This window comes from Typha angustifolia, chromosome 15, assembly GCF_048772165.1.
Source record: "Typha angustifolia cultivar Huaian chromosome 15, ASM4877216v1, whole genome shotgun sequence".
NCBI lineage: Eukaryota > Viridiplantae > Streptophyta > Magnoliopsida > Poales > Typhaceae > Typha > Typha angustifolia.
In genome coordinates this window covers 17,735,612-17,757,044 of record NC_133253.1, presented here as the reverse complement: position 1 = coordinate 17,757,044, position 21,433 = coordinate 17,735,612, and the positions used below count along the sequence as shown (strand labels likewise).

Sequence of the window (21,433 nt, the reverse complement as noted above, 5' to 3'; positions counted from 1 at the left end):
CTTTAAACCCTTTTCTTTGATTAAAAGATCATCGTCCATGTAGGCCCAGAATCATGCATCTTGCTGCTGGTTTCCATCCCTAAACAGCTTTTAATATATGCATATTTGTACTTTGTTTAGGCTTCCTTAGATTAAAAGTCGCATTTTTTTTCTCTGCAAGTTTGACACATTGTTGCTGCAACCTTCAATGTAAAAATATACATTGAAGTACTATGGGCCAAGCGGCCCAAACAACATGTGCTTTGTCTTATACTGTCTCCTTTCCTTTCAAATGTCATTCTGATGCTATTATTATTTTTTGTTTCTTTTTACCGAACAAGGGTTCACCAACAACCCCCCCAACATATCTGAAGTTCCTAACTCTTATTATAATGTCTAGGCCTAATATATTCTGAGTTGAAACTTGGAGTATACTTTCTAACTTTACTTTTTTACCATGTTATTTGTTCAGAAAAGGGTACAAGCTATAAATTGCTTTCACTAACTCTTTCAATTTCTTTTAAAGGTACTTTTGGAAGAACAAGAAATTATCTAGAAAGGTGAATCTCGCACTAGCTAATTCTACTTTCTACGTTTTGCTAAATAATATCTTTTGTTGCAATTTGGGGATGTCAGACCAAAACTATTTTCACTTGAAAGATAGGGTAACTTTTCCTTTGATGAATCGAGTATTTGTTTTAGTATTGAAGTAATCTAGTGGGCCCAAAAGGAAAGCCCAATTAAAGAAAGCCCAGGACCTTCTTAGAGTGGGCTCACTTTCCTCTACCTTCTTCTTGTAGCCAAGGTTGAACTTTATGTTTTGGTTTTTTTGGTCCCCGTTATTGTGCGAAATGGCGGCGGCCTTTAGATGGGTGCTTCAGCTCCACAGGGACGTGCCGAGAGCCGCTCGATTCTATTCTGAGGGCCTCGATTTCACCGTCAGCGTCTGCACCCTTCGTTGGGCCGAGCTCCAGTCCGGTCCCCTCAAGCTTGCTCTCATGCACTCCCAAAGGTGCCTCCTTTTCCCCTCTTCTTCTTCTTCTCTCTCTCTCTCACACACACACACAAAATTTAGTTGGGTTGTCCAAAGTTTCAATCTTGTTACGTTATTTAAATTGTAGCTCTTGAAATCAAGAAGATTTCATCTTGATTTCACCGTCTTACATCGTGGAGTTCCAGATTGATGCTTGCCATAGTTGGTAACATTCTTGGTTTGTTATTGTTTTGTGGGGATAGATAAATGCCAACATTATAAGACGGTGGGATCTAATTATTGGAATCCGATATGCCATTGGGTCCTATGAAGAGTGAAATGGCAAACAGCAAACACACAAAAGAAAGCTAATTCTAGTTTCTGTGGCCTTGAGTTTGAAAAAAGGGTTTTTAGTTTGAACTGTTAGATCTCAGATATGCCATTTCAGATTCTTTTTGCACGTCAAACCAGCTCTACCAACTGATCTATAAGAATCAATCATAGTCTGCAAGATGGATATTATTGCTCCATATATCATAATTTTGCGTACAAAAGAATAGATTAGTTGGCTTACTCTTCCTCCATGAAGGTAAGTCTGTTAAGGACGACCAGTTTATGTATTAGACCTTGTTTGGAATCCTTAAATCGGATGATTTGAGTGGATTTCGAATTCTTTGAATTGAAATCCTACAAAAATTCACATGATTTGAGATCTGATTTTGCGAGAATTCATTTCTAACTTAATCAAACTTTTCTATATTCCATAATTGCCCTTAGTGTAATAATTGATGAAACTCTACTTATGCTATTCTCCCGTTACTACTCTTCTCTTTCCAAGGCTGATACATACTCTCTCTTTCTTAATTTGTTTAATAAAGATATTATTGGTTTATAAGATTGTGTTATTATCATATTTTGTTCTATATATATTGTATAGTTAATTTGTATTGATGGTAGAGGGGTATAATAGGAAAATAGAATATATTGAAATGAATTCCTACATATTTCTAAACAATATCAATTGAAATGGACAAGTTCAGATCCTTAAGAATTATTCTCAGGAATTCCTACATATTTCTAAACAATACCAAAAGATGCACAATACTCACCAGAAGCTTTTGCCTCTCTTCATATTTTTAGGTTCCATAACGTTTTGGCAACAAAAAAGACTTAAACTTGGATGAACTCATACTATTGTTCTCATGAAATATATGAATTTGATTTCATAGAAACAAATTGTCCGTTCTGTGCAAATTGCTGACCTTACTGTTGAAATCCCTATACTGTATTACAGTAACCCTGAAGTACAAAAAGTGTATTCATCTATGCTATCCTTCACAGTAGTTGACATAAACAGCACAGTAGCAAAATTAATGGCATTGGGAGCCGAGTTGGATGGCCCAATCAAATATGAAATCCATGGAAAGGTAAATCTCTCAATATGAATTCCAGAACATAAATTCCAAGGATATTGGTGCTCCAGAGTGAATTGTCTTATTGTGCAGGTTGCAGCCTTGCGATGCATTGATGGGCATATGTTAGGCCTTCATGAACCTGCATGAAGATGAGTTATTGAAGTCAGAATGCTAAAAAATTTAGAGAGCTCTGAGTGCAAGCGAAAAGCATGGTTCCATCAGCTACTGTAAGAGTTCTGAGCAGATCGCAGTTTCCTTGCACTGCCTCAGAATGTGTTTATTATATATCTATTAAGAACAATCAGCACACTGACTCAAGGATGGTTTAGCTTTCATCTGAAAATTTCTCGAGGACTTGAGACTGTGCGTAAAGTAGAGATACTCTGTTTTGTCTTTTCTCAGCTCACATATTGTATTTAATTTGGAAACAAGTATATAGTTATCTACATTTGATGCCAATCCATTTCCTTTAGTTTTGCTTTTTCATAAATAAATAGTTCTTCTTGAAGTGGCCTATCTTGAGTTATACGATCAGTCTTATATCTATTCTTCTTGGTGTCATCACGGTATGAAATTGTTAGATACTCCCCGAACCAGAATGACCTGCTGTTTTAATGTGTGTGCCTCCATATGTGCTATAATTTTTATGTGAGAATCTGATAGATATGAACTGATCAGGCAATGAATGTTTCTTAACACAATGTTTATCAAACAATCAAATATGCAAGAATACCCTCTCTAGTATCTATTCTAAATTTTGAAATACTTGGTGATTCTCTATTGTTCCCTATTCTACAGGAGATATCATACTTCTTTTAACACTGTTGCTTGTGAGAAAGCAGTGCAGAATTATACTGCTCTCTTCCAAAGAAGAAAGAATATTTAGAATTTTATAGTAATGCACGCCATCATCAAGTAAGCAATTCTAAGCACCTCTTTCCTGGATATAAAATATCCTTTAGCTTTGGCATTTCATATCTTTATCAAAAGGTAGAGGAATTTATGCCCATCATCATGATCTAATATTAAATGACTGTTAACTACTTCACATTGTTCCTAAGAGTTCCCACGCCAATCATCTGGACTAACTTTTTAATTCTTTATATCTACTTGTTATTCTCAAAGCACTTCAGTCGAACAAAATGATTGTGTTTTCTTAATGACAACCCTTTCGGGTAAAGGCTTCCAATAATAGACGGAAGGAATCCATATATGGGCACTAGAACATCTCAGTTGGACGGTACTAGAGGAACCTTGGTTTGCTCTAATATTATTATGCTAATTGATTAATTATTTAAACTATGTCACAGAAAAGCTAGTACTTTTATCTATACTTCTCAGCATTTTATTTATAAATCCGTAAAACTTAATATTTAAACTTATACCTTATCTTTGAACGTAAAATGTAATCTGTAGATTTTTCTCCTATCCAACATGTAACTGTAAATTTTGACGCATGGTATGGATGAATTCGTTTAAGAATTTATAAGGCATATATCTATAAGTATATACTTTGAGAATTAACAACGGTAGCCCATAGTTTCTAGGCCTAATTTACCTACTTTCTCGCGAACATTAGCACGCAAAATTATGTGAAATAGAACTATGCACGAGTGGAAATCCCTAAATGGAAAAGAATCATTAAGGCCAACTGGGCATCCACTGATTAATAGCTACTACAGCCACACAGCAAAGATGACAACAAGAGGCTAATAATAATGCTAATTAATGCTGTGATCGATCACTCCTATGAACTCGTGTCTATATAAGACCACCAGCCTCGCCTCCTTTGCATGTACAAAATGCATATAGTTTCCTGCGTTGTTATATATATAGATAGACAGAGAGTGAGAGAGAGAGAGAGATTAAAAGAAGCAAGGTGGGTGTAATCTAAGGGTTGTGCAAAGAGGTAAGTGAGGGAAGAAGAAGAGCTCTCTTCAATCCAACCCACGAGGGGAAGTTGGCACGTGCGGCTTCTGGTTCATGAATACCTTTGGGTGCAATGAGATACTATTTGGGTGCACTCCATGGGTGTGCATGACTCAGGAGACGACCTTGCCTTTGCTTCTTCTCATGCTTGGATTGAAGGGAGCTCCTCTCTCTCTCTCTCTCTCCATACAACACTTTCATGCCGTTAGCAAGCTTTTTACATATCAATGAGACTGTACATTTCATTTCTGTAAAGAATTAGATGTGACTTTACGCACACTATATATGTATATATACTTGACATGAACTAGTTTATGAAAGTACGAACAAAAAGGAACAGGATCAAGCACATGTTATCCAATATGATGAAAAGGAGACGTAGTCACCTTTTCTTTTATACTATTAGAACAGAATGTTACAATCAACAAGGATGTACAATAAAAGTCATGGGCTTCTTGTATTGCAATATTTTATGAGGCCTTTTACAAATCGACACATTTGAATTGTTTTGCAGGTATCTGTCAGATAATATGATCCTTATGAGATGATACTTGAACCAAGATCACCTTCATGGCGAAACAAAGCCTTGGGAAGTGACTTGCACGATTTAATTTCAGAGCATGCAGCGTCCTTTTGTTCATTTGAATGTTTAGTTCCGGTCATTGGCGTCTCACAGACCATGTCACTGGCTACTGCTGTTCTCTTCCTTCTTTTGAATGGCTTCGGTAGCGGCTCGCAAATCGGTTTCTCTGTCCTTATTTTCTTAATAGCCCAAACCCTGTGCAAATCGGGCACCCAGCTCGTGAATGAGGAGAACCTTCTGTCCCTGTTTCTTCTCTCCTGAGCTCTTATTAGCTGCTGCTCATGCTTATGGTCCCTCATACAGTGATGAACCTTAACGTCCTCCTGATGGGTGGCTTGGTAGATGGGAACTCCACTTGTTGGTCCAACTGAATTTTTATGGATTCTGCTGTTGCTATTGCTGTTCTTGAATTCATCATCATTGCTATTATGTAAAGAATCAGAGGCTTCGACTTCAACAAATAAGTCAAACTCCATCTTGTTGTAAATTTTCTGAACAACGGCTTCTAAAGAATGATTGTACCTGGAAAAATTGGTAGTTAGAACAACTGAATTCTTTGAAGTTCACATCATTTTGTCCAGATAATTTCAATCATTTCCCATGAATAGAACATGTTAGTGCGACACACAATGTTCATTTAAGTTAAATCTGGCTGTATTAGAAGAGACATGCAGAAAAGCTTCAACAAGACAAACTATATCCAGCTAGAAAGGCATCTTACCCAATTAAATTTTGACTATGAAAAACCCTTCGAAGCAACTGGTGATGCCAGGATCTTGAAAGCTAATGATATATAAGAATACATAGGTCATACTCAATCAAGAAAGACAAGCAAATACCGGTTCTCATGCTTAAGATTGACCAAGAAACATCATATATCTCAATTAGTTCCAAGAAAAAAGAAAATTAAATTGGTTACACTCAACAATTTTGTTGGTCCATTTACTAGGTACAATATAGGGATTTAAGAAACTTTTAGCTCTCATGGCACATTGGTGAGCTTAGTTATTTTTCTAATAGATAACTGATTAAACATAACATAGCTAGTAATTCAGAAGAAAAGAATAGGGATATCGTCGCAAATCAATTAATGCAAATGAAATAAAGGTCAAGGTGTAAACAAGCAAGACCTAGAAACAGTAGATTGAGTAGTTGGAGAGAAACATAAAACAAAACAAAACTCATTTGATAAGCTAGATAGTATAATACTCAAATTAGATGAATTCATTCACTAACTGAATAGAATGTCTGGAAAAGAATTTTTCTTGCAAAATCATTAGTATACCTGGATTTTATGGTTCTTTGAGCAAACTCAACAACATTCTCAGCATGGAATGAGTGGCCTTGCAAATTGATATCAACAAATTGCAAAAGGGTACAAATCTCTTTGATCATCTTTTGTTTCATATTTTCTTCAATGCTTGCTCTAACATCAGACTGGAGTATTTCCATCCTGAAACACATCTGCAGCTCATGCCTGATTTGTGTTAAGTTATAGATGGTTAAATTATGCAAAAATTTGCATGTATACAAAATAGTGCATAGTGTCAAAGGAAAACTTTAAATTGAAAGGATACTCTCTAATTTTATATTCTGTGCTATAATTTGCAGAGCTTGAGGCAGATGCAGCAGATGCTGGATTGACGCCTTTGTACTTCAATATTAAATCCTTTGGTTTCCTTAAAAGAAGATGGAAAACTTCAGAAGCAACTTTTGCATCATAAGCGCCATCAGCTTCCTTGAAATCAGAGTTCTTTATTGTATTTCTTTCAAGCTTTCTGTATAGAGCAAGGATAGACAGACCAACTAAACGTTCAGCTAAGATCCCCAAATCAGCATCTTCTGAATGCAGACCTTGCTCAATCTTTTGATGTATGCTCCCAAGAAAAGCTTCTAAATCGTCTAAGCAAGAGAATGCTGAGGCATCCTTCCCATGCATGCCTCTATATGTGGCATCTGCCTCATCAGTGGAAGAAGACATAAGGTTAACTCCTGCTTCATCTTCTGAGGGCACAACTCTTCCTACTTCATCAATGACATTTATGTGCTCCTTTGCTTCTGGTTGATTGATTTGGCAACCACTAGAAAAATAACTTTTACTTTGTCTCATCCAGCATTTCAAAAACCGCAACTTCTTTGAATTAGTATGCCCTCTGCTTAAGTATAGTTCATCCAAATCTACTCCTGAAACAGTGTCATTGGCATAGCTAAGTAACACTCCACGGAAGGAGCTCCAAGTAGTACTTTGAAGGAGATCTTCTTGCAATTTACTTCTTTTCCTTCTAGCATTCTTGTCTTTTGATGCACCATTTATAGAACTGCCTAATACTTCTGGCAAGCCATCAGTAATCCTGGATGCTGATTGGAATAAATCGACAGAGCCCTTTTCTATAATATGAACCGCCACATAATTAATAGTAAAAGGCAAGAGAATACCTTCAACAGAGTTCCCATCGCTATCAGACATAGAAACCACAGCACAATAACTTCTTCCATAGAGAAAGGCAAGAAGAAGCTGCCAAACAGGCTTGTGCTCTTTAATTTCACCTTTCTCCAAACATAGTGATTCAAATACCCTGTCAGCAAAGAACTTCTTTTCAGTGTGCTGTTCGACATACTTCCTAAAGTTCCCTGAAAACCCGCGAAGGATAGTTAAAGCAGCTGCATTTTTTAGAAACTTTTCTCCCTTCTCCTTCTTCCAAACTTGTGTAACACGAACCTTTGTGATTTTGCTGCAAAAATCTTTCAAAAAAGGGAAACTGAGTATTGATCTTTCACTGAGAAGCTTCAGATCAAGCACTTCAAGGTTGCAACCTGTACACTCCAAGGGCTTCCCACTTGCATCCGCAATACCCAGAACAAATTCTGCATGACCGTTCTTGCTGCCCCTATCAGGCTTATGCTCCATCGAACACCCAATGTACGGATATAAAAGGCCAAAAGGAACAAGGACAGAACCCAACACAATCGCATCAGTCGAACAATAACCCCAACCCAATTCCCTAATCCCTCTTTCGAGCCATCCTGACCGTGAAATCTCCGGATCGCCTTCGGAACCATAATTAACATCAAGTAAACAAAGGTGGATATCCCTCGGGATCAACCTTTCCTTAACCGGGCGAAAAACTTGAACAAATCTCTTCAAAAAAGCATCAAATGTCACTGATCCATCAACATCCGTTTCCGACTCAACATATTCCGCCAAAAATCTCGAATCTTTAGACAAAGAGGAGAACAAAACGACCAAATTGGATCGAAATTGTAGCAATTCCCGCGTACCTTTAGGATTCTCGGAGTGGGTCTGCCAGCCGTAGTCGTGCTCGAGCTGGAGAAGAGATCTGGCAAGCAGAGAGGCTCGTGGCGAGCCGGAGACGCCGAGATCGGGGATAGCAAGGAGGGAATTAAGGGATTTGGCAAGGGAATCGAGGGTTTGGTGAGGGCGATCGAAGGAGAGGAAGGTGGGGGATTTGCCGAGGAGGCGGTGGACATTTGAGGTGGAGAGGATTGGGGAGATGGAGGAGAAGAAGAGCTTGAAGGCGGAGAGGGAGGAGGAGAGAGGAGGGAAAGAAATGATCTTCTGGGCGGCGGAGAGGATGGATGAGATGTAGGAGCTAGGGTCTTTGAGGGAGAGGAGAGGGTGGAGGTCGATAAGGAGGATGATGCGTTGGGTACTGGAGAGATCGAGGGATGCATCCATCGAGATCCAGAGAGAGAGAGAGAGAGAGAGAGAGAGAGAGACTGGAAACCGGAAGGAGTAGACGGGCGGATCGGCAAATGAGCGGCAACTTAGGTTGGTCGGATTCCAAAATTTTGGCGGGAAGAAGAAGGTTCTGGGCTTTGGGCCGGGCTGTCAAATTAATCGGCCCAATTTAGACTCTCAAAAATCTCGACTCAATCTAATAGTTGGTGCACGATTTTATTTTATTTTTCTTTTGGCTAATTTCAATTGATATTATATTTGATCACTTGTTTATTCTATTTAGACTCCATTAAAGACCTCTAACTCTAACGAATCTGAACCACTCTCGTACCTTCATTCAATGATACCATTCCCAGTGTGATTAATTCTTATTTATGATGGAAGTTGTTTGAATTTTCCACATGGCGTTCACTCTTTTAATATTTCTTTTGATCACCTTTTCTTGCTCCTTAGGATGGCCACCCTACCTCTGCTGTTTATTCTTGGATCACGGGCCCATTGACCAGAAGTTAGGTTTTAAAAATTAAAAAAAATTTAAAAAAAACTAGTCCTCTGGGTAAATAGATTACACAAGTAGCTAATTTTTTTAAGAAACAAAGTCATAACGAATTTAAATTATATGTATGTAGTATTCACCGTTTCTCTTTGCACTCACAAATGCCACATTGCACCTTTCCCGGGGAATTAGTAATGTGGTAGACCCTAATTGGCTGCCAAAAGCAAATTCGTACAATCTGGGTCTGCAGTGGATCCGCTTCCCCTTATTTTCCCACTCTGTCCATTTTGACAGGTCAATTGATGAAAGCTATGAAAAGCTACCACAAACTGAACTAAAAAGAAGGGCCAAATGGCCTAAAAAGAAAAGCAACAAATGCACTTGCGACTGCAGCAATTTCCAGCAGGTCAATTTTGGTAGCCAATCAATTCCTGCCAAGTAGCCAACATTGCCCAATGGCTGCAGACAGCTACTATAACCATCTCGTTCTCAATAAGTTAGATGACCCCTTCTCCTCTTCTTCCCCTCCCATCTCACCGATCTCACTACCATTCCTCTAATCCTAATCTCAACATGGCCTCTCTCATGTCTTCTCAATGACCCACTTGTTATTTCCATATGGCATGATGGATCCAAGACAACCATGGGCCATCCTATACGTGTTTGTGTTATTGTCTCCCTTCCTTCTCTCTGTATCCCAAAGCACAAACACGTCGACGTCGACCGCCGACTCACTAAATTCCACGCTACGTGACTACGCCTTCAAAGCATTAGTCCGGCGTCGAACAGGTCAACTCTATCAGGTCCCTCTCCCTTCCCATCTCTCCGGCGTCACCGCCTCCGTCATGCGTCTTCGGGGCGGAAGCCTTTGGAGCAGGGGAGTTAATTCTACCTCCTTCCGCATACCGCCGAGTATAAAAACCGTCCCTTACGTTACGAGACTCGTCATCGTCTTCGACGATCTCGGCGACTCCTCCTCCTCCTACTTCCGTATCCCCGGTTACTCCCTCGTCGCTCCGGTCGTCGGCTTCTTACCCTACGACGCTTCAAGTCTCAAGGAGATCGAGTTTGCAATTCTTAAAGATCCGATATCGGTAATTTTCACGAACGTTTCGTTGCCGGAAGGAGTAAATCCTACGGCGAAGTGCGCGAGCTTCGGACCGGGTGGTTCGCTGAACGTCGGTGATACGGCGAAGAACAACGTGTGCACCGCAAAGAGCACGGGGCATTTTACGATCGTCGTGCCGTCGGCTGTGCGGCCGCCTTTGGCGGCAAGGGCGAGCAAGTGGGACGTTTGGGTGGTTGGATGTGGAGTTGGAGCAGTTGGGTTGATCTTGGTGTGTTTGGTTGGATTTGGAATCTTCAGGTTGAGGAGAGATAGGAAAATGGTGAGCATGCAAAGCAAAGCTGAGGAAGGTGAGGCATTGGAGATCATGTGGATCGGAAGGAGCAAGATGCCTTCCGCAGTTATGGTTAGGACTCAGCCACTCATTGAGGATGGAGGTGCACCATCTTGAAGGGGAATAAGAATTCCAATCTTTCCTTTTACTTTTTAGAAAGGCAATCTTGTAAGCTATAGGAATCCTTTTATATGTAGATAGATGTTCTTTTTTTTCTTTTTATTCCTCTGCTAGGTGTAAGTTTTTATGTGATTGTCATCAGCATTCCCTTTTGTCCAGATTCTGTGACTTAATAATTGTCTCTTTCTAAATGCTCAGAATCATGTGTTCTTACTCAGTAGCCAGCTCAACAGCACAGTACCCAACTCTGGCCATAATACAACTAAGTTTCCTAATCAATCATGATAACATAATTGTACTCATAAGTCGGCACTGATGCCAAAATGAACATCATTTGATTCTTTGTCATGTTTGTGCAACTGCCACGTCTCCTTTTATTTCACTGTAACAAAGAGTTGCACAATAAGAATATTCTAGTAAACAATTTGGCCTTGAAGAGCATAGTAGGTGTCTCAAACTTTACATCCAAAGCCAGGCCAAATTATTAACGATAACCGTCACGCCCCGATAACCGTCACGCCCCGATATCCAGGAATATGATGGCTGTGAATCTTTAAGATAAAATCTGGAGAAAACACGAAAGCCCAAATAATAATCAAATCCTAAAATAGATTGACACAGCAAAAACGGTACTCATTATTCAGAGTCCTCACTAAACGGCTTCTTAAATTCCTGCAAAATAATAAGTCCTCATGAGCTAGACGCCCAGCAAGTAACCCACTCTACTAAAAATATGTCTAATGACAAAATCAACATGTGATACATATAGTAGCAGAAAAAAAAAATCATAATAATATATAAGCCATCTTGAAAAATAACTAATTTTCTTGTCTCTTATATTGAATTTCAAAATCCATATATATATATATATATATATTAAATTGGCATCATAAATTATTCATATTAACTCATTTTGAATAAATCAATATAAAACGAATCAATCTCCGCCAAAAGTATATTTTCATAGAAATCAAATCATAAATCATTCATATTAACACAATCCGAATAAATCAGCATAAAACGAATCTCCACTGAAGTGTATTATCATCAAATTCGAATTATAAATCACTTATAATATCTCAATTTAAATAAATTAATATAAAACAAATTAATCTCTCCTGAAAATGTACTATCATGGGAATCAAATCATAAATCATTCATAATATCTTAATTTGAATAAATCAATATAAACGCAGTCGATCTCTGCCAAAAGTGTACTATAATGGAAACCCGCCAAAACTGATAAAATATCATATTGTCTCATCAATGGGTACTCTGACCCGTGGCCATATCACACTACCTGGTCACCATCGGGATGACGCCTGGGACTTTTCTAGATAGTCGATCCGTCTAGGGTCACAATAGGTATTCTACAATGCCCTACTGACTTTTTCACTAGCCGTTGAGCAAGATTAGAGTCATCGGGACAAAAATCCAGGAATCTTTTCCCTAATCCCGCCAGAGTCACTTGGTAGCACGCAACGTTACATTCCAAGAATCTTTTCCTTGGACTTATTTTTTTAAAAACAAATTGAGTTCCAGATCTCACTTTTATCAGTATTCAACTATACTTATTCATTTTGAATCTCAAGTATTAAATTCCTCAATCACCAAAATTCTTAATTTTTCAAATACAACATATACACTAAAAAAAAATCCATAAATTCAAATACTATCATTTTCTCTAATATATATAAAATATAAATCATTCTTAATAGGTCAGAAAACATGAATAATAATAATCTAATAGTTAATTTTGCAAAATTTCACGTCTCAAAAATATTATTTATTTTGATCATATTATAAAAAAATAAAGATCTCTTATATTTTATTTATAGAAAATAAAATATATTAACATAAATATCTCCTCTATTATTTTCTGAAAATAAAGTATAATAATAAATATAAATATACTTTTTTACATATCCGAAATTCCTGTAAATATAAATATTCCTAATTTATTTCTTATTTTCTGCAATAAAAATAAATACTTTAAAATATAAAAAATAATAAACAATAAGATCCTTTTTTTTCCAAAAATGATAAATATGAATTTTTTTATAAAATACAAAATCTTAATATTTCTAATTTTTTATTGAAAATTCTTAAAACAACGAATTTCTTACATCATCATATTGCAAAAGTTTCTTATTTTATAAAATTAAACATAATAAGAATAAACATAAAGAAATATTTACAATTTATACATTTTTTTATATAATAAAAATTTACGAAAATATGAGTGGGAACTTGTCTTGATCGCACAATTCAAAATAATGTAATTTTCGTATCGTAATCTGCACAGATTCCAAAACGCTCCAAGATTGACTTCTTTTTCATTTTCTTCTCTTTGGTATGATAAAATCATTTTCCCTATATTTTCTATTCTTTTTTTTTGTCTCTAATCTCCCCCAAAAATAATCTCTTCTCTCTTTTTTTTCTTTGTTACTGTAGCAATGCCCCTAATTTCTATCTAAAAAAACTCCTCACGGTTTTCTTCTAGGCCACATTTTTATAGTTGAAAAATATAATAAGAGTCCTATTAGAATAAGAATTCTAATATCTTAAAGATATATCTAAAAATTTAATTTAATTTAATAAAAATCTTAAAATATAAAAAATAAAGTATAATTTCTTATTATCTAAACTATATATATTACTATTTATTTTATTTATTTATGTTTTAAAATTTTGGGTTGTTACAATAACTGCAGGATGTGATTATTCCTGTACACATCATAGTAGGTAATGCAGTCTAGATTGATGGCCCCGCTTCGTCTTCAGATGAGCAGAAGAAACTTAGACTAGTTTATGCAAATCCAACCTTGTGAATATTTCTCCCTCTGCCTCTCAATGATGATATAATCAATCAGAAGTTCGACAAAAAAAATTAACTTCCCTCTCAAATTTCGACTAGATATTGCCATTTGAAGTGTGTGACCAGTACTCTTTGACAAGCTCCCGGAACAGAGAACCCTCGGTTTTCATTAGCTTCATAGGTTCATCATACTCCACTAATTTCCCTGAAAACATAAAATAAAGAAAGAGTTCAGAACAATATTAACTAGTATACAATAACCACCGTTTTTGTTTCGTGTTTGATATGAACTCACCATCACTAACAGCAAGCACCATTGTGCAGTCCATCACAGTAGGGATCCGATGGGCAACCGTAATGACAGTGCAATCTGCAAATTCCATTCTGATGGTTTTCTGAAGAATAGTGTCTGTCGCATTGTCGATAGATGCTGTTGCCTCGTCAAGCACTAATATTCGGCTTCTTCTTAGAAGTGCACGACCCAAGCAAAATAGTTGTCTTTGCCCCATGCTCCAATTTGATCCATCTTCCACAACTGGATAGCAAGGTTACCACATTTAATTCAGCAACGCTGGTGCCATCTAAGGACAACAAATATGAACCTGATAAAAGAAAAAAAAGATCCTACCTATTGAATCCAAGCCCTGGTCCTTCTCTTGAACAGCTTCTCGAAGCTGACATTTTTCAAGAACCTGTAAGACGGTAGAGATAGCAAGCCCCGTTCAATAATGACAACCAAAGATGTTATAACGGGAAGAAAGAGATGATTGCCTTCTGTCATGATCCTATAGCAGCACTATATTAATTAGCAGAAGTTTGCAAATTACCAGTATTAAAGCAAGATTATTCAATCAATGATAAGTACAGAGAAATTAACATATAAATGCTTCACCATTTTAAGTTGGAGGCAAGGTTTACTAGATAGAAAGTTTACAGACCAAGCTACTGGATGAAGCTAATTAGATAAGCATACAATTACAAGCTAAGCAAGACTAAGGAAGACTTTCTGAAGTTGTTATAGTATCACCTAATTGAACAGGAATATCTTACCTCCCATATTTGCTGGTCTCTGAATTGTCCAATGGGATCAAGATTATATCTGACAGAGCCATTAAAAAGGGTTGGATCTTGTGGAATGATGCCAAGACGAGATCTCAGATCATGTAGCCCAACCTTCACGATGTCTATGCCATCTATTAGAATTCTTCCTCCAGCCGGCTCAACGAGACGAAACAGTGCGCCTATTAATGTCGTCTTTCCACTTCCCGTGCGTCCTACTATCCCAATTTTGTGGCCACCTTCAAATGTACAACTGATTCCACGCAGTACAAGGGGGGTATCTGGTCTATATCTTATCTGTTCAATAAAAGTCAATCAGCATCATCATTATATTTTCAGGATATTAAAGTCAACAGATAGGGTATATGAAGAAAAAGACACCATGCTACTGATTACCTTCAAATCTTTGATCTCTACTCTACCAACAGAAGGCCAGTTCGGCGGCGGCCGGTTGTCTTCAACTACTTCTGGTGCCTCACTTGTTACATTCATGTACTGATTCAGCCTTTCAACGGAGATGATGTAATTTGCAAGGGTACACTGATTTTGAATAGAGAATACGAGGGACATATTTAAGGAAAGACCATAAGACAGAGCCATTCCGACAAAACCTGCACGAGAGTGATGGACAAACTTTTCATACTTCCAATCGAGAACCACTCCTAAGTTAATTTACAAAACCAACATGGCCGCTGAACCTAAAAGATTGTTACTCACCAGAGCTAAAAGTCCCAGGTGGAAGAAAAGCCATCACAAGGGCCGATGAAGAAAGAACGGCGGCAGCCATAGTCTCCAACCGTTGGATCAACCATTCACTTGCTGCAAAATTATAGAAGAATGGACTGCTATTCTTGTCGATAAGCACCAAATTTTTTGCAAAGAAACGATCTTCCTCCTCGAAGGCCCTGATTGTCACTGCTCCTGAAATTGATTCAGCTAGGTGATTTGCGACAAGAGATCTCGTGGTGCCATTAATCCGCATCAATTCCTTAGCAGAAGCTAAGTAGTACCTCTACATTGTCAAAAAATACAATTCCACCCTGAGTGCTAACAGACACACTTCCAGTGCTGAAATATATAATACTAGAGCGTTGAAGTTTACCTGCAATCTAAAGGTAAGATAAATTATTGGTACAGAGACGAATAAGACTTCCCAGGTAACAACTGCCAACACTCCGAGATTGCTGTAAGCATTCATGGTAGCATTGATACTAAAGATAAAACTAATTGGAACATCAAGGTCGACGATGCTTAGATCAGAAGAGACCTGCATGACAGCACGGGGAGGTATGTATAAATCTCCCTGCTAGATCACTAAGAGAAATTCGTTGAGAACTCTTACCCGACTCAGTATCCTTCCTAGAGGGGTGGAATCAAAAAATGACATTGGTGCACGGAAGAGGGAGCTAACTAACTGAGAAAATAACGATTTTGACGACTCGTGGCCGAGAATAACCATAAATACAGATCTAGAGAGTAGAAAGATGACTGTCGCAAATCCAATTGCCAAGTAAACAACAATCAATTTCAATGTGCTAACGATTGGGTTTTGGACGTTGGCAGCCATCCATGAGTTCTGTGAGATCTGCCCAGAAAGAAATATCAAATGAGAAAGAGCAGCAAGTGAGGCATACAAGAAACCCTTGTTCTGATTTAGGTACTGCATGTAAGGCCTTAGACCTGTATCACCCATCTCCCTCTCCTCTTTCTTAATCAACTGATCCACTCCTGATGGTTTCACTATCTCTCGGTGTTTGCCCCCGGGGATTTTATTGATCTCTCTTGTAACAAGTGTCTGGGTAATTTTGTTAGGAACCATTTGGTCAAGCCCAGCAGTCTCTTTGTGCGTATTGACGAGGTCCTGAAACTGTTTGCAAGAAGCCATCAGTTCTTGATAAGACCCAGAACGCAGAACCTCCCCTTCGGACATTAACTGCCAAGAAGAGGCATTTGGATTAAAGTTATAACTTTCTAGCTCAGAGACCAAGATAGAATCAAGTACTGGCACGGTAACCAACCAAAATAGAATCAAATACTGGTAGAAAATCAACTTGGTGAGTCACCAAGAGGACTGTCTTGTCGGATAGAGCTCCCATGACATATTCCTGCATCAGGCGAAGCACAGCTTTAAAGAAGTTCATGAAGTCAGAGAAGGAATTAATAGTGATAATAAATAAAAGAAAAGTACATTAAAAAGGCTAGTAGCGGTATGGGCATCAACAGCGCTGAAAGGATCATCCAGAAGATATACATCTGCATCTTGGTATAATGCACGGGCAAGCTGAACACGCTGCTTTTGGCCCCCACTGAGATTTACCCCTCTCTCTCCTATTTCAGTAAGGTCACCGAAAGGTAACATCTCAAGATCCTTTTCTAGAGAAGACCGTTCCAGTACTTCCTGGTACCTTTGCTTATCCATGACAGACCCAAATAGGATATTTTCTTGTACGCTGCCTGTTTGGATCCATGCAGTCTGAGAAACATATGCTATTCTCCCAACAACTTGAATCTGTAATTTATTGGGAGCAAAAAAAACAAAACAAAAAGAGATTATTAAATATCAAGATTAGTTGTAAGTTTGGTACTTCTTTAACTCCCGAAGAAGAAAAAGAATCAGTAACAGAAAGGACATACCATGCCCTGGGTCTTTGGAATCTCTCCTAGAACTGCTGCCAGGAATGTTGATTTCCCCGAGCCAACTTCACCGCAGATCGCCACCTTCTGCCCAGCTATCACCTCTAAATTTATATTCCTCAGAGTGGGCCTCATCGTGTTCTCGTCCCATGAGAAACTGCAAGACTTGATCATTATTGAGTGCTCGACGCCCGTGTGATACTTCCTTCTGACTTGCCCACTTTGTAGTTCTGGTGCATCGAGAAACTTAGCGATACGAGCAAACGCAACCTTTGCCTGAATCACGATTCCGATGACATCTGGTATCTGCCTGACTGGGCCTTGAACTAGGCGCAGAGTCGCCACAGAGGTGAAGACATTGCTAGGATCAAGAGGTATTCCGAGGAAATAGCAAGTTGAAAACATAGCAGCAGAAACAAACACAGGCGATGACCAGAAGAGGACGCTATTGTATGCTTTCCTAAGCTGTAAAGCTGACAACCATCTGTATTCTATTTCCCTCAACCCTTCTATAACCTTCTTAAAATGTCTTTCCCAGGCATAGAGTTTCAATACCTTCATATTTACCAACGCCTCTGACATAGCTTTCAACCTCATATCTTGAGCTTCCATGAGCTTACTCTGAAACCGATGCTGCAGCTTCGCCAGAGGAGTATTGCAGAGCACAGTAAGCACGATCACAACCATGGCCGAAACCGTAGCCAGACCCACAGCATTATAGAGAATTACCAGAGCAATGCAGAGTTGGATGCTCGCCGTCCATGTCTGATGAAACCAGAACGGGAATTCCCCTATCCGATAGGCATCCACAGTAACATAATTCATGATCTGACCAGAAGAATGGTTCATCTTTGCCAAGTTGGATAGCTTTTGTTGCTTCTTATAAATAGCTGCTGATAGTAGAGATCTCACCTGAAGTCCTATCCTTCGGGTGCGGAAGTACCATTGTCTTTGTGATAAGGATTCTAAACACTTAACTAAGAACATTCCAAGAGCCAACACATAACCTTCATACCTAAAAGACTCCTCTCCGTGTGACACTTTGATGAAGGCATTTAGGAGCATTGGTCCGGAGGAGAGCGTAAGTACCTTCAGCAATGCGAATAGGGCAGAGACCAGGATATCTTTCCGATGACATGAAACAATAGTCCAGAGGATTGATGATGACCTGGTGCCATGATTTCTTTTCTTCTCACTGTTCAATTTCTCCATGAATATAGAGTAGCAGCTCTCTGCTCGATCTGATGGGTCCAGTCGAGGTATCTCTTTCTCTTCCAGGGGCTTCGCGTATCCCTTCTTCATCAAAGGGTTCAACCACCAAAATGACATTTTGCTGAGGAACCCAGCGCTGGCAAAAGGAGTCACACATTGCTCAGAATCGATTCCACTTGCCTGACGTCCGGAATTCAGAGGCTTATACAGAGTGTCGTCAAAAGCTTCAGAGCCCTCTTCATCTCTCCCCTGCTTGTATCCATAAACCAACAGGAGCACAGCTGCTGGGAGGGATAAAGCATCTAAACAAGCCTTCACAGATGTTTTCTTCTCTTCAAGGATATAAAGGACGGAAGAAAAACAGATGAATCCCAGGAAGAGGGTCGTAATCGCTGACCAAAATCTAACCAAGACCGTGCCAAGAAATGGAACTTTGATGCTCGTTACCAAGCTGATGAGTAGCATATAAGATCCCTGAGATAAAACCACAATCCACGAATGCAATGGATAAAAGGGCATCTCCCTCCTATAATTCTCCATCAACATCCATGAACCGAGTCCAAGATAAACCAATCCCAAACAGCCATTGAACACCGCAGATGATATCTGTAGAGGTGAAGGGAACCTAAAGATGCGCCGCACAACGACATCTCGCTTTGAAAATTTTATAACGAGAATTAGTAGGAGTGCAAAAAAGAGCAGCAAACTGGTGGAGATCACCGCTATATTGTTCATGCAAGTAGAAGAGTAGAATAATCCACGGAATCCACATGCATCGCCGCCATGGTTGGAACAAGAAGACCTTCCACAAAAATCCATCCAAGCACCTGAAACAGTTGAAAATTTAGAGAAAAACTATTGGCATATATGTTACTACATCAGTAATACAATATTGCGACATGAGTGCAGGCTTACTTGCGAGTGGATGCATCTCGTTCGCACTCTTGCTATGCCAATCCCTTCTCTTTCTACAGTTTTCACATTAATGATTAAAATTTTTAAAGACCAAGTTCCTATTATCCAAATATCTAGACAGTCCAAGATGAATCAACCAATCTATATGAGAACATGCAGCAAAACAAACAATTGAGAATTAAAAGAAGAGAAAAATGGTCACACCAGCACGTCTGATAAACATTCAATGCCAAGAATAGCAGCAGTTCGTGGTCCAAAGATGACAAATGATTTTTTTTTTTTGTCTTCACACATGAGAATCATTATTGAAATCTACTACTTGCTATAAACTATCTATAACACTAGCCAAATTTGTCATTGTCTCGGTTGGTGAACAGTAGCAGAGCTGGAGGAAGCAAACGGTGGGTTTTGCAAATAAGTCCCATATCAGCGACACGAGGGACTGGGTGTTTTCCTTTTAATCCTGTACCAGTGGGGTTGTTGCCAAGAGGCCCTTAGTCCTCTCGTGCTGAGCACGTGCGGCAGTTCCGGTCCGAATTATTGCCATTGTAATGGAGATCTGAGTATAAAATCTCGGAATCCCCAATTCGACCGGTACTGAAATTTCTGAAATCAATGGAGAATAGCTTCCTCTCTCTCAGCTTGGAGATGGGGCAAACTCTCAATCCATCTTCCATTAGGCTAATTGAGTGAGAAATTGAGTGCGATTCACCAATTAGAGTCTTCTTTTGAGTCCCAGCAGAGTCGAATTCCTAACCGAAAAAGAAACGAAAGCAGACGAAGAGGAATTGATACATATGCAGGGACGTAGATAATCCAACTCAAACTTTCGGTTTCAATCAAATACTGCTGCTGGGTATTTTGTCTGGGGGTAAGCATCTTGGCTCATTTCTCCATCGACACGCGTCAAAGATTATAGTTCAGATCTTACACTGAGCATAAAAGAGAGATTTATGCTCAAATTTTTACACTGGCACCATTTAAGCATGAGTAGAACTCTTCGTCATTGTCTGGAATTTAGTCCCACTTAATTATCTAACCTCTGTATTACGGAGGAGTCCAACTTATGCTTAGAAAAAAAAGAGTTAGATCCCTAATGGTACACATCCACATCCATTTTGTATTTACCTCTGTCATCACACAAGACATTCTTACTCATCGTAGACTCAAATGATGATGTAGTTGCAATCCATATGATTAAGAAATTGAAGAAGATAACGTTCCTCGGCCTAGCAAAAGAACAAGTTGGCAAGTAGGGAAGATGATATTACGTGTGTCTGAAAACTGTATATTTTAAGAATATGTAGATGCTATATTCTATACACTACTTTTGCTTATTCTTTTTTTAAAAGAAAAGTGGAGTTTTGTTTAATTAAAACTAGTACTTTTAAATAATCATTTTATGTGTCAAGACTAGATGTGTTTAAAAGTTATTGACCCACAGTCAGTCTTCTTAAAATATGCAGTTTTCATACACACCTAATATCATATTTAAATTTTAAAATATATTAAACGTGTAAAAGAATATTTAAAAAGACCAATATTGGAGACTTGGGGTATCTAATAAGACCTCTAAAAAAGTACAAAGCCAAGTGAAACTTGTCTCTTTAGGCTTTCAATATAACATGTGCTGCTCGCTGTTGCTGATACTTGTGGGGACTTAAAACTATTTAGACCTTTCAAATTGCTATTATGTGAGAGAATCAAAATTAGTACCGAAAATATACGTATATAAAAGCCACTCTGGCCTCTGAGGACATGTCGAGTTCCTCTTACGAAGCCCCGACCCACGAGTAGACTGTGTTGCCATTGAACAAATAAGCATGCAATATCTTTTAAGCGCATGAACTGTTTGAAGTCTAAGGTAGGGGTATTCTAATTTGCATGTTGCCAAGTTCTAGCTCTACGAAGTTTAATTTCTTATCAACTTTTTAATGTGAGGTTGGATATTATTAACGTAGACATATGACGAATAATTCTTCACCAATTTCGATCTGCAGTATATGCTTATTCTAAATAATTTATGACCTACTTAAAAATTAGCGTGCCACCATTCAATTATGTCAAGTTTGATTAAGATTGATTGTGGTTCAGATCTTTTTCTAACCCCAATACGTACTCAAGATATGTCTATTGGTTTACCAAATGGTATTAAGCATTAAAGCTAGAGAATATGTACTGCATTTATTTCTAGCTAGTT

General features: G+C 38.5%; 4 protein-coding genes across 4 annotated transcripts; 2 read left to right on the top strand and 2 right to left on the bottom strand.

Moving 5' to 3' along the window:
• Positions 1–796: 796 nt before the first annotated feature.
• LOC140778464 (uncharacterized) lies at positions 797–2,875 on the top strand. Its single transcript, XM_073123191.1, has 3 exons — positions 797–991; positions 2,247–2,379; positions 2,458–2,875. The coding sequence occupies exons 1-3, from the start codon at positions 831–833 to the stop codon at positions 2,512–2,514; spliced, it is 351 nt and encodes a 116-aa protein (XP_072979292.1). The 5' UTR covers positions 797–830; the 3' UTR covers positions 2,515–2,875.
• Positions 2,876–4,284: 1,409 nt separating this feature from the next.
• LOC140777273 (uncharacterized) lies at positions 4,285–8,584 on the bottom strand. The gene is made up of 3 exons (XM_073121281.1): positions 6,457–8,584; positions 6,165–6,356; positions 4,285–5,401 (listed from the first exon to the last, which is right to left on the bottom strand). Exons 1-3 carry the CDS (start codon positions 8,574–8,576, stop codon positions 4,834–4,836), a joined length of 2,880 nt encoding a protein of 959 aa, XP_072977382.1. The 5' UTR covers positions 8,577–8,584; the 3' UTR covers positions 4,285–4,833.
• Positions 8,585–9,273: 689 nt separating this feature from the next.
• Positions 9,274–10,762, top strand: LOC140779074 (uncharacterized). The gene has a single exon (XM_073124035.1). It carries the CDS (start codon positions 9,672–9,674, stop codon positions 10,590–10,592), a length of 921 nt encoding a protein of 306 aa, XP_072980136.1. The 5' UTR covers positions 9,274–9,671; the 3' UTR covers positions 10,593–10,762.
• Positions 10,763–13,264: 2,502 nt separating this feature from the next.
• Positions 13,265–19,286, bottom strand: LOC140777306 (ABC transporter C family member 10-like). The gene is made up of 12 exons (XM_073121330.1): positions 19,234–19,286; positions 17,107–19,145; positions 16,661–16,981; positions 16,491–16,577; positions 15,815–16,405; positions 15,575–15,739; positions 15,190–15,484; positions 14,869–15,083; positions 14,464–14,769; positions 14,042–14,105; positions 13,709–13,948; positions 13,265–13,618 (listed from the first exon to the last, which is right to left on the bottom strand). The coding sequence occupies exons 1-12, from the start codon at positions 19,247–19,249 to the stop codon at positions 13,509–13,511; spliced, it is 4,449 nt and encodes a 1,482-aa protein (XP_072977431.1). The 5' UTR covers positions 19,250–19,286; the 3' UTR covers positions 13,265–13,508.
• Positions 19,287–21,433: the final 2,147 nt, after the last annotated feature.

What these genes read in the sequence shown, in the direction of transcription:
- LOC140778464 (XM_073123191.1), top strand. Translation starts at nt 831, where the DNA reads ATGGCGGCGGCCTTTAGATGGGTGCTTCAGCTCCACAGGGACGTGCCG. An exon ending in GCTCTCATGCACTCCCAAAG is followed by an intron (nt 992 to 2,246) that starts GTGCCTCCTTTT and finishes ACTGTATTACAG; the next exon opens with TAACCCTGAAGTACAAAAAG. An exon ending in AATATGAAATCCATGGAAAG is followed by an intron (nt 2,380 to 2,457) that starts GTAAATCTCTCA and finishes CTTATTGTGCAG; the next exon opens with GTTGCAGCCTTGCGATGCAT.
- LOC140777273 (XM_073121281.1), bottom strand. Translation starts at nt 8,576, where the DNA reads ATGGATGCATCCCTCGATCTCTCCAGTACCCAACGCATCATCCTCCTT. An exon ending in ACAGAATATAAAATTAGAGA is followed by an intron (nt 6,357 to 6,456) that starts GTATCCTTTCAA and finishes AACACAAATCAG; the next exon opens with GCATGAGCTGCAGATGTGTT. An exon ending in CAAAGAACCATAAAATCCAG is followed by an intron (nt 5,402 to 6,164) that starts GTATACTAATGA and finishes CAATTTTTCCAG; the next exon opens with GTACAATCATTCTTTAGAAG.
- LOC140779074 (XM_073124035.1), top strand. Translation starts at nt 9,672, where the DNA reads ATGACCCACTTGTTATTTCCATATGGCATGATGGATCCAAGACAACCA.
- LOC140777306 (XM_073121330.1), bottom strand. An exon ending in CAGTATTTGATTCTATTTTG is followed by an intron (nt 16,406 to 16,490) that starts GTTGGTTACCGT and finishes TCTTCTTGGCAG; the next exon opens with TTAATGTCCGAAGGGGAGGT. An exon ending in CCAGGGCTTGGATTCAATAG is followed by an intron (nt 13,949 to 14,041) that starts GTAGGATCTTTT and finishes CTTGCTATCCAG; the next exon opens with TTGTGGAAGATGGATCAAAT.